This window comes from Phaseolus vulgaris, chromosome 8 (genome assembly GCF_000499845.2).
Source record: "Phaseolus vulgaris cultivar G19833 chromosome 8, P. vulgaris v2.0, whole genome shotgun sequence".
NCBI lineage: Eukaryota > Viridiplantae > Streptophyta > Magnoliopsida > Fabales > Fabaceae > Phaseolus > Phaseolus vulgaris.
This window is the reverse complement of record NC_023752.2, coordinates 53,683,915-53,697,136: the sequence shown is the minus strand read 5'-3', so window position 1 is coordinate 53,697,136 and position 13,222 is coordinate 53,683,915. Positions and strand designations below refer to the sequence as shown.

At 33.6% G+C, this 13,222-nt stretch overlaps 1 protein-coding gene across 1 annotated transcript; it reads right to left on the bottom strand.

Moving 5' to 3' along the window:
- Window positions 1-2,297: 2,297 nt before the first annotated feature.
- Window positions 2,298-12,254, bottom strand: LOC137825568 (rRNA (cytosine-C(5))-methyltransferase NOP2C). Its single transcript, XM_068631263.1, has 12 exons — window positions 11,919-12,254; window positions 11,425-11,740; window positions 11,195-11,342; window positions 10,741-10,878; window positions 9,595-9,657; window positions 8,729-8,850; window positions 8,239-8,443; window positions 5,757-5,968; window positions 4,958-5,058; window positions 3,425-3,506; window positions 3,093-3,154; window positions 2,298-2,897 (listed from the first exon to the last, which is right to left on the bottom strand). The coding sequence occupies exons 1-12, from the start codon at window positions 12,134-12,136 to the stop codon at window positions 2,783-2,785; spliced, it is 1,782 nt and encodes a 593-aa protein (XP_068487364.1). The 5' UTR covers window positions 12,137-12,254; the 3' UTR covers window positions 2,298-2,782.
- Between the last annotated feature and the right edge of the window lie 968 nt (window positions 12,255-13,222).

The following is a 13,222-nucleotide window of genomic DNA, read 5'->3' as shown; positions in this document are numbered from 1 at the left end:
TTTCAGAATGTGTAATGAATGTGTAATCTGGAATGCAAAATTCTTATTTTGGATATGCAATCCAAAACCCAAAGAATAAATCGTTGTATATTATTTAGAATGTGTTACTTTATTGACTTCATGATTTATTACTGTAAAAAATGTTGTCATATATTCTCTATTTTTTATGTACATTTATACACATTGAAGATAAACACCATTTGAAAACAAAAACAAGCTTGAGCAAAATATGAAAGATTACACGGTGTCGAATTAAACTAAAATATTTCATAAAAAGACCTGCAATTAATCCATAAATTCAAAGTTTGAATATAAATAATACAAAATATAAAAATCTAAGTAATATGTCATTGATGTTTGTTGCATACAATATGAGAACATCTAATATAAATAGTCTCATCATCTGTCTTGTCACCGACTAACTGGAGTGAAATGTGTGTTTCCACCCATGCTGGACTGCCTTCAGGAATGCGAGCACAGTCAATCATCCTTTACAAGATGTTGGTGATCCGCCTGATTATACTCTGCATTCATTGAAATGACATTTGTTAATAACTATGTTAAAACAAATTCATAGTAAATAATAAACAATGCATATATTGAACAACATAAAGTGCATCCATCACATCACCAACACTAGGATGACAAAATTGTTGGCAATCTTCTCTACAAACTAATGTCACAAGTCTCTACCTCTTGTGTTAACCATAACTTTGTCTGCAACATAATTCTGACATTAATAAAAACCAAAATTGAATAAAAGTTAAAAAAAATATTCATAACAACCAACGATAAATAAACTCTAAATTTCACAATTTGGAACATATTATGTTTTTAAAATACACTTTGAATTGTGTAATCGAGAACGTATTTTTGGATCGAGAAATACCTTGCAGATTGTGCAATCTAAAGCGTATTTGAAAAAAAATAACATTTTGGATTGTACAATCTAGAATGTATTTCTAGATCCAAATATACCTTCCAGAATGCATAATTCAGAATATGTTTTTTTTTCAAATACACTTCGAATTGCATAATCTGAAAGGTACTTCCAAATCTTTGCACAATCCAAAGTGTATCTTAAAAACATAGTTTGTTCAAGATTGTGTAGTCTAAAAAAGTTTTGGATTACCCAATCCAAATTACAACGATACATAATCAAAATATGTTTTACCAAGCTCTGAAATTAACACAACAAGGCAATGATTGTCCAAGGAAGATCCAATCTCCGACAAAGGTGTGCAAAAATGCTCTCCAACACAAAAATGAAGCACGAGCAAAGGAGAGGAGTGCAGTTACTGCTACAAAGGGGTTACGACTGAAAAGACAAGGAAGACGAAACGGGGGTGCTGCTATGGAAATGATTTATTTATTTTTTTCTCATTAAGAGTAAAAGGGTATTTTCATCACCCACATCTGGTGCAAGATGAAAACATCGGGGTACAAGAAGAATTTTCCCTAAAAGGAAAAGAAAAGTATGATCCATAGCCCAAAATGAGACTATGGTATCAAAATCCAATAAGAAGAAGACAATTACTTATTGCACCTGATCAAATTTGAACATGTACTCAATTTACATGTGAAATAACATAAATGTCTTTAAATGAAATAGTGGGTGCAGATCAAAAATACTATCAGATGTTTTCAGATTTAATTTTTCGGAACAATTTTCTTAATTTCATAAATTCTTTTCCATAATACATTTACAGATTTTGTTTCCTAATTTTTTTTTTTTGGAATGAGATTTTGATTTTTCAAATTCTATTCCAAAATTTCATTTATAGAATATAATAATTTCTTCCAAAATTTGCTTTTCTAAAAAATATTTTATAAATTCTGAATTTTCAAATCCAATATGGGTAATTTTGGAAATTTCAAAAGAGGATCATTGATAAGGTGCATCAAGAATTTGCGTAATAGAAAGTAAGACTCATAGCTTGAAATGAGAGATTAGCAAGCCAAATCTTATAAGGAAAGGAAACTATGACTAATAGCCCAAATGAGATTTATGACAGCTAAAACAAACAAATGTATGTGAACTCCTCGTAAAAGGTGAAGGAAATGTGAAACAATCTTTTTACCTAGGATGAGTTGAGAATGAATTAACAAAAAGGCGGAAGAAATATAAAGAGATGTAAATTTTGAAAGAGAAATGATGGTTACATACTTTTTTTATTATTATAATTCTTTATTATTTATGAAGAATTACAAAACTTTAACGAGTTTTGTTCTCGATTTCTCTCGAATTTACATACATTACACGAAACTAAGATGTGAAAGAAAGACACATAACACCATTTCTAGTAAATGTGGCAAGATCTCAACCACGCACTCTAAACCTGCACTTTTAGGTATATTTGTACGCGTCGTAGGACTATGTTCATGTAGTCGCATCATTCGTAGTTACCTATTAAAGAGCAAAATGTTATGCTCAATGAGGTTCAAATAGGAGTTACAACAAGTTGACAATACAAGCTTATAGAACCAACACTTTGGAAGCAGACTCACTTCTAACCAGAAGGATCTTTTAAGAACTTCCCTTTCATATGTTAAACGGCGAAGTTACAAGAAAACTGCAAATTTAACAAAATATGCCTTCCATCAAGATTGCAACTTTCAAATAAAGCAGTCATGCTCATTCTTTCTTAATTCATTTTTCAAATGGACATCTGTGAAGCTCCCAAACGGTTGTCAGAGGTCAATCATAAAAAAATCTGATGGCTTCCTTCAGTGGCAATAATAAAGAAAACATAGATCCACTCCAACATTTCATGAATAGCTGTCATGTATCTTTAGATCCGACGAGAAACTTGGCAATGAAAAACCCAATTGTATCAAGGGGAGATGATGGATCAAACCTCTGAACAAGCTCTTCCTCCCCAGGTCGTAACCACTCCCTGTACAGACATCATGATGTGAAACCGAAAATTGACACTCAATTTTTCTTTATTTTATTTAGGGTAAAAAAATGAAAGGTGTATCCTCCAACCAACACTGCTAAACAGCATTACAAATGAGTGTGTAAAAGCGTGTGTTTGTAAGGGACAGAGATAAGAGATGCACATTCTTGGACAAAAGGATGAAGGGCTTACTCTACATATCCATCCGGAAATTCGCAGCTACCAACTAGACCAGGTCCCCCAATTCTTGGATGCTGGAATAAATCAAATAGAAAATACGAATAACTCACCCGAGTGTACAAATAATTCATTGCAGACAAACTAAACATCGAAATTTGTTTCATTGTTTATAATCAACACTTTACCGTCTTAGTTAAAAAAAGTAAGACCGTATAGGCATCCTTCAGTTAACTAAATATATTATCCAATTTTTAAAAATAATAATTCAGCCATAGAATTATATAAACCTGATCAATTGAAGAAAAACAAAAGGAAGTTGATATTGCAAAGAATCAGTATCAAACCTGCGGTGCCAATGACAGATATTTGTATTTATCCAAAGCATGTCGAACTAATGCTTCATTCTCACCAGGATTAATCGTACAACTATTTCAAGACAATAGCCAACAAATCAGTTTTACAGTAACGTCTCACAAATAAAAAGAGTTCATCCTGGAAGCAGATTCCAAAGATGCGCTATAGAGACTTGATGAAATATACTTCAGACCATTACAAAAACAATGCAATTAGAATTTAGCTGTTAGATATACACAGAAAATCAAAACTACTAACGGTATGCTAGATTTAAGAATGTAAGAGAGAATAGATGATTTTGTTGGGAATTAAGCACGAGAGGTAAGCCCAAAAAAATAGTCCATTAGGTAGGAAAACCTCATGACTTAAATACCACACCAAGTAGTTTGTCCTGCTAAAAGAGAGACTCCTAACATTGTTACCCACTTTATGGACCGATGTCCACAGTATCAACACTGACCCAATAGTAACCTTTTTACACTGAGATGACTTCACTCGCCCATCAGTGTTTGGTTTACACCTTAATTCAATCTATAGGTGGCCTTTAGATCAAATCTCAACGAAAACACCTTCTGTCAGGACTTAAACACAAGGAGAGAGTTCAACACAAAATACTAGTCCATTAAATGGGAGAGTCTCAAGGTTTATGTACCACATCAAGTAACTTATCCTACTCAATGTAAAGCTCCTAAAGTTGTCACCCCTTTAAGAGTTTTGGTTTGCACCTTAATCCGATCTATAGCAAACCCTTTACGTAGGCCAACTCTCAATGAAAGCATCAATTGTTAGGGCTTAAGCACAAGAGGAAAGCTCAACCCAAAACACTAGTTCAGTAGGTGGGAAAATCTCAAGACATAAATACCACATCAAGTAGCTTATCCTACTAACTGAGAATCCTACCATTTTTAGGTTGTTTAATAATAAAGTGAAAGGAAAGGAAAGGGAAAAAAATGTTTATAAAATGACACTATACCCTAAATAAAAAAGTAATATGCTCGATAAGGATATTTTTATATTTGGATATAAAGTGACTTTTTCCGTTTCAAATTTCGAAGGGGAAGCATCTAACAATGAGATCCCGATATATGCTTTCTTCCCTTCCTTTATTAAACCATTCCAAACAGCAAAAAATCCAAATTTTACATGGTTTTCCATCCTTCCTAATTAAATCATTCCTTCCCTTTTTCACTTAACAAACATGCCCTCAATGTAAATATGCTCAGAAAGATTATGCAAATGACAATGACATGAGATTTTACATTTAAGCAATCCTTTTACACCTACTGATAAGAAATTCAGACAAGAACAAATGCAAACTCTGATAACATGAAGAGGGCATGAGAAGTAGATATTGTATGATTACTTTTCTTATAAAGATAAATTATAATTTAGAAACCAAACCAAACCAAAGTACAAGGAAGGAATCTAATATAGACAATAGGGAAGAAACATGATCACATATCATGACAGAAAACATGCAAGTATGCACAGAGAGATGTGATCAACACAAAGTACATCCTTACGTGGAGTAGACAATTACTCCTCCTGGTCGAACTAATTGAACAGCCTGGTCAAACATCCTTCTCTGGTACTTTGCATGGTGTCTTAAAGATTCAATTGTTTCCTGCCAAAAACAAATGCATTGCATGGTTACTACTATTTTCTTTAAAAACCAATTATTGTGTTTAAATTTCCTTTCATATTTTGATAAAAAAAAACTAACTTAGCCATTCACACAGAGATGATGACCAATCTGTAAGTCATGTGAGTGAACAAGTTCACCAAATACACTTTCTGGTCAAGAAGGGTGATACCATAGAATAATTTTATTTTCCAATCACATTGCAATAACCAATTAGTTCTATACATTCCCATATTTTAGTAAAGGTTAAGAAACACATAATTGAACACGTTGCAGAAGTAGAAAATTAACAATGGTATACACCAAGAAATAAATGAGGACAAAATTCCACTTTAAGATAAGCCAGTACTCCCCATATCCTTCCTATACATTATAGGCAAGGAAGGGTGAATTTACCATAGAATAATTTTATTTCCCAATCGCATTGAAATAAAAAGTGCTTCTACAGATTCCCGTACTTCATGCAAAGGTTAAGAAACAAATTCGAGCATGATGTAGAAGTACAACATTAACAGTGGCATAAATCAAGAAAAAATATGAGGACATAATTCCACTTTAAGATAATCCACTACTCCCCACATCCTATTTACATTTGCACCAATAAATATAGATAGTTTTAAGCATGTGTATGTAAATTCAATAAATGCAGGAGATATTTCAATAAACAGATCCACTTCTACCTCTCCAGCAAATAATCGAGGCCTTAAACCAAGGGCAGAACAGGGAGCATCAAGAAGAACCCTATCAAAACTGCCAGGAGGAAAACCTTTCGATCGATCAACCCTACCACCAACACACTGATTTCTTCCAGGGCCATTTCGCGCTCTTCGCATGTTCTTCCGGGCATCAGCTTTGCTAACATAAACTCTTCCATTTGTCATTTCGTCTTTACCTTTAAATTATTCAAAAATGAATTTGTAAATTGTTGACAAAAGAATACTTCTCATGTGTGTAACAAATATAAAACAGGAAAGAAGTGAAAAACCATAGCACAGAAGAAATGAACCAACAGAAATTCAATAAATACAATCACAAAATGCTCAAGTCTATTAATTATTGTTAGACTTGAAGATGCTCAAGTCCCAAAGAGATGGTGTTTTGATTATGAAGAATGAAGATGAGATGTGTCTAGAATGTTTTAGCTTTATGTGTAATTGTTTTCTAAATCTCTCACACAAAAGGTATTTATAAGATCAACACACAGTTAAGTTAAAATGAGTTAAAATGTTTTTTTGAAAAGAGAAAAATTGTTTTAAAAGATTTTTAGAACAAAATAATCGATTATATTTAATTTAATCGATTAAACTGATCTTGATGAGGATCAGAACAGGATAATCTCACTAATAATCGGTTAAAACAGAGAACCATGTCACCTTTTCAATGTTCCCAGTGAAATAATCAATTACATCTTTTCATAATCAATTAAATACGCTCCACTATCAATTGTTAAATTGATTTAATTGATTAACACTCTTTTTAATCAATTAAAACAAAAAGTGGTTTTCAACAGATTTACATATAATAATCGATTAACACTTAATACAATCGATTAAATGAGTCAGAAGTTGTTTCAATCATTGATTTTCAAATCTATGAATAGAGCACTTGACTCTATGTTTTATAAACGAATTATCAAGCATTCAAAGCAATCTTTTCTGAGAATTCTAAGTTTTTCTTATACTCATTCTTGTGCTACAAAGATTTGAATCAGGGTTGTGTTTCGAGCTGATCTTGAAAGTGCTTCTGCTATGAGAAAGTTTGGTAAAATCTTTCTTTGTTTTCTTTGATACTATAACTGGATTGTTTCTAGTGTTATTGCTGTACTTGGTGATCAAGAGTTCATAAACTATGTATCCTCTTAGGTGAGATGAGGGCTAATATCCTCTTTGTATCAAGGGTGTTGTATATCCTCTTGAAACTGTTCAGGAGTTGATTCTTTGTATAACTTTGTAAAAGGTAGTGGAACCAACAATTCTAAGGTTGAATTGTTGAGACTTGATGTAGGATCAGAATATCTGAACCAATATACATCTCCTTGTGCTTTCTTTTCTTACTTATATTGTTTTAGTTTTGGTGCACCCAATTCTTGAATCAATTTTGATATTACTTATAATTGCATTCTCCGTATAAGTCGTAAGAGAATCTAAAGAAAGTAAGTTCTTCAGAAAAAGTTTTAAAACCAAATTCAACCCCCCCTCCTTAGTTTAATCAAGTCATTCTCTTTTCTAACAATTATGTCTAAGCAAACATAATATTTAACATCATTATTCACTACCTGGACCATCTTTTAACACTAAATGATCCTTTGATTATGATGATGATGATGAGGCTAACCTCAAGAAACCAACAATAGATGTTCAAGAAAAAGAACCATGGGTAAAACAAACATGCAACTGAGACACGGATGTTTCACAGTTCTGTCTATTAGCTGATGCTTTTCTCTTTCATCTTTAAAATGTAAGAATAAGTATCTCTGATGTTCACGTTTAGCAACTAATAAGCATTTCAGCAAATAAGGAACTCACCATCAAAAGCTAGCTATTGAGGGGAGATAATCAAGTACTTAAATACTTCATCAAACAACTCATACTACTCAATGTAGGACTTAAACACTCCATAACACCCAAGTCCCTATCGTATACCGTGACTAAGAGTTGACATCTTGATGAGTTTCACTCGGTGACACTTCACTCAACTTCCTTATTAGTTAGAACCCTTTGTAAGTAGCCATTTTTGAGACACTTACACCTAGCTCTAATACCTATTGATAAATACACGGGGAACCAACCCTCTAAAGCTAAGTACTGGGGGGAGGGGAAAATAAATCACTTAAATGCTCTACTGAACGTCTCATACTACTTGATATGGGACTTAGGCACGCCATAGTATCTAATTCCCAATCAGAAGACAATACCATCAATGAAAAAAGAATGTTAGACAATAAGAATGGTTCAATGTATAATAATTCTGGAAGTTAGTGTGATTCAATTTCAATGCATAACTCCAATACATTTAATAGAAAAGGTTTAGCATTGAACTGAATTGAATACCTATTACCTATATAGAACCCAATAAGAATTTTCTATCATGTGTTTATGAACTAGTCAAAAAGTATCAATTAAAGGCAAATATATAAATTTCCTCCAGAGTATGAGTTTAAACCTTCTGTAACGGGTGACACTATTTCAACTTCCAAATTTGGGGAATCAAAAACTTGATTTGTCACATCATTTTTGGCATTACCACAGCATGGATCAGTAAAAGTATCAATATCATCTCTTCGACAAACAGATTTAAGAGCATCTAATTTATATGTCTTTATACAACTCAAGCCCATTTCAGCAGCCAATTTCTGAATATGCAGCACCTAGACAATCATCAAAATTGATATGTTAACAAACCATTAATTTATTAAAATTCTACAAGACTCATACCATTCACAATCATAACAAACGAAACCAATATTCTGTGTATCAAAAACAGGGTACAGAAGGCTGGCAACCAATGAAAATTTGAAATAAACAGAAAACAGAACAATATATCAGTAAAAGAAAGCTATGCTTCTACCATGACATCCCCTTATTGCAGTATACTTGAGTTCAAGTAAGCAAGTAGTATTGGTAAGCCTTTTACTAGAGTTCAGAATCCTCACCTTATTATGAGATCTATCTGTTGCAATGATCTCTCCCTCATCCTTCATGAGTATTGCAATTGCAGTTGTTTTCCCTCCAGGTGCAGCACACATATCTAGTATTCGTTCACCCCTTTGTGGATCTGAAAATATAAAAAAAAAAAATCTATATAAAGAAATCTATATAGGACAAACTAGCAAGATAACAAGGTAGAGAGTCCTTAAAATATGAACAAAACATAAAAAAGCATTGGAAAGGGGAGGGGGGGAATCTATAGTGCAAAGTGAAACAATTACTATCATAAAACAAGTACGAGACAGTAGCAAGACCTAACCCCCAAGGATTATTGATAAATGTCCATGATATAAAAGATGAAATACATTTTCAAACTTAAGACAAATTACAAAGGCACCAAAAAATAAAAGCAGAAATTAAACTATAGTAAAAGGTCAACGTTCCAACTATAAATGATCTAGCAAAGAAAATACTGAAAGGAAAGGAATCGATAGGACATAGGATTATCTATTTGGTGAAGAAAGATTTTTCAGATTGACTCGTTATTGAATATAAACATGATGAGATAAAAAGCATACGAAAAGTACAACTTTTCACTTGATAAAGGCATATAGTAAAAAACTATACAAAAGAAAAACATATTGGTCTACAAGATCTTTCTAATCCTCTTGCAGTTCTGACATAGAACCCTCCCCCCTCCTTTCCCCCATTAAAAGGGCATTTGCTAAGGCCTACGTGGTTGCTAGAGAAGTATTATCCTATGAGGGTTCAAATCCAACATCTCCCAGTGGTGTTTAAATCAGAAGTGAAAAAAAATGGGCAGCAATACCCCAAAGTCAAAACATAAAAAATGATACTCAAATTTATGTACCTAAAGCATGAGCAGCAATAATGCTAGGCAGATTTTGAAGAAATATTTCTCCCTCGAACAAATCTGAAAAACCGAAAAAGAAACATTAATACATCAGCTACACTCACATTCAAAGCCTCAAATATTTCACAAAAATTGCAAATATATAGAGCAAAGAAAAATGCCAATTAGGATATGAGAAAACCCTGGAAAAATATATATGAATGGCACGCCAGACTCTATCTCACACCTATAATTACAAATCTGTAGGCTTCATACAGGCTAGGAAAGTCTAGTCCAGGCTCTCCCCCTCCCTCCACTTACCAAACAAGAAACCATGTAAAATCTAATTTCTTGAAGCTAATAACCTCATATAAGCATAACAGATGCAAATTCTTATATTTGCCTTGAGCACTGGCAAAATGATCCAACCATAAACACATGCTAAAACTCTTAAAGAACCAATCATCGTAACAATATTTAATGCTCTTCACTAACATTACCAACAGCAAATTATAAAGACAAGAGTTTAGAATAGGATTCTGAAAGGAGTGGAGTGAGAAACAGATTTCAACACTCATTCAAATCTAATCTTCGCTTCTCAAATTCTTTTATCAATTCCGTACTAGAGCAACAATATTTATTAGCACCAACTAATGAGATCATGGTAAATCTTAAACTAATCATGTATTGAAATCCATTAAATCAAACTAAAAAAGTCTTCCTAGCACAAATTCATTGGGGTAAAAAATTAAGTTAGCCTTGTTAAGCCCCCACTATATCATAACAGTAACAAGTAACAGAAAGATTTCATAAGCTTCAAGGTTCAAGTCAATTCAACTGCAGCCAAAAAAATACAAAAAAAAGTAACCCAAACAAGCTTCAACATCTTACTCAATTAGGCAAAATAAAGCATTTGAAGTGGGGAACAACAAATTAGGAATATTTGTTAAAATAAATAATGATGCATATATTATAAAGAAAAAAGAAAAAAATATACAACTACAAGAGCGTCAATTGAACATGAAATTGCTGCAGCATTAAAAAAATGCTTAAACACAAAAACATATATTATGAAGTGATAAAAGCAAGAATAAAATAATCAATAATGCAAAAAAGACAAGAATACAGTATGGCGTATGATTATGAGTAGGAGACGAAATTTACTATGAAAAGAATGAAGATCGTATACTCTATCCTTCATATCCACACCAACTCCTTCAGAAGCACGGAACATTCCAGCCCTTGACAACATAGCTGTTCCTTGCCCAATATAAAGCCCATTCCGTTCAAGATAATACGTATCTGCGAAACAAGGAAAATACAAATTACTATCAGCCCTGTTCCAAAAGTTTACTTCAACAGAAACAAACATTTGTCTTCACAAAACATCCTTAACATAATTTGGACAAAGAATAAACCACTTATGTCTTATTGTTCAAAACTTGATTATGAAAAAAACATTAGCATGACTGTTTGAAAATACAACTTTATCTCCCTGATATATATATCCAATTTCCCACCTATGGTTTTTCAGGTTATGCAATTTAGGATTTTAGTGCCAAGATAAAAAAGTCAGGTCTACAAACATATCACCCGAACATGAATACACACTTGCTACCTGTCTCTGATCCTTGGAGAACAGTGCCACGTGTCATAGGAATTCCCCATCCCCCATCAGCACCCTGCTGCTCCACAGCAACCGAAACCGCAACTGTATCTCCTTTCTCAACATGAGCACTGCAAGCCATCACACCAGGAACATATACCTAAAGTCAAAACTAACATTAGTAACAACCAATCAAACTCTTCGAAACACATAATTTGGCAATTGGCAAATAAATTACCAACCTGAGCACCTCGAAGAACTGCCTCAGCACACTTCCTACTAACAATGACCTCCTTGGGAGGCGCCTCGCCATAATCGATACGGTGCGGTCCCGAACCCCAAACAAACACCACATAATCAAGTCCGGGAATCTTGCATTTGGAAAAAGGAGCAGGTGCATCTTCCAAACACTCCTTCAAGGGATTTGACTCGCCATCTTCGAATTCGGATTGCACCGCCACCGACACATTAGAGACGAGCGGGCGCAGCTTCTCAACGACGTCGTCAACGGCGGACCTGAGCGTGTTAACTCGAATGCACGAGTAGCGAGAAGGTCGGCTGCGAATTGGAAAACTCAACGAAAATCAAACAGTTGCAACTAAAATAGGTTCAGGAGCTGAATCAGATATTGTAATAACGTGTTCATCTCTAGAGGAATTAGTCTCGAAGTACATGCTATTACGATATACGATTGCTTCAAATGAAACGTATCGGAAAATGAAAAAGAAGAGCGTACGTTAGCGCGGCGGAGATGCGAGAGAAGTGGTCAGCGCCGTAGGCATGGAGGAAGTATTGGTGAAGCTGAGGGTTCCAGTGTAGAGAGGGGGAGTAAGAGTATCGGTTTGGAGGATCGGAATGCGACATGGTTTGGTGAAGGTGTGTTGGAGAAAATGGAATGGTGTTTCGGTGAAGCCTTCTGTAACTGCCAACAAATAATTCCCTCCCTTTCTTCATTCAAACACAAGGTGGATGTCAAATACCAGACACGAGCGCCTTAGCACCCCCACCAGGAGCCACTACGGCTAGGGCTTCAAGGCTTTTCATTTCATCTATATTTGCAAAATGTGAATGTAAAAATAAAATCTCAATACTTTATTTTCTTATTATGTGTTTCAAATGTTTTTTTTTATCTTTTAAAGATTAAAAAATTGTAACTGTTGACAGTTGTTATAAGTGTTTAAAATATTTTTAAATTTATATAATCATTTTTTATTACAACATAATTTATAATATTGGGTGTAATAAATAATATATTTTTTTTATATAATAAAAAATCGTGTAAAATTAAAAAATATTTTTGTTCGAACACATTGTATTTTCTTTTTACTAGTTATATTTAGGTTTTTTATGCTGAAAAAATAAAAAAATTTGTGTAGCAATATTAATTATAAAAATCATTCTAAATTAAATATAATCTCAAGTTGCACTCCACATCCCATATTTTTTTGTTCTTGTCAAATTGGAGGTCGGAAGTTTGGAGGTGGTCTTCAATCCATTTATAATTGTAGCCTCTGAATATCCGAAGATCAATCACGATGAGGGAACCCTACTTGTTGACAATACTTCGATGATCAAGTCAGTTGTAGTTAATTAGGTGTTTGATATTCTCAATACTTTTCTACTTCATAGCTTTTCAAGTGCCACTTGAATTGAGAGAACCAACCTTGGCTTTTATTCTTTCATTTGTTATTTGATTCTTTTCATGTTGTTGTAAATAGTAACCATATTAATGAATAACATCAACTTACAATCATTTGTGTGGACATGCTCCTTTACTGTTCTACCGTGCAATGTGCTCCTCCCTTTCCCGAGCTTGCCAATTTAGATAGTAGGTCTGCTAGAGAATTCTAATCTCTCGGAACATGCACGAGGTCAAAAGCAGAAAATATTTCTACTAAAGTTTTAATATATCTAAGATACGAAGTTAACTGAGGATCATTCGCCTGGTAATCTTTAGATACATGTCCTGTTTTGAGTAGCGAGTCACACTTTGCCAACAATCGATGTATTCCTAGTTTCTTCGCCACTAGCATTCCAACA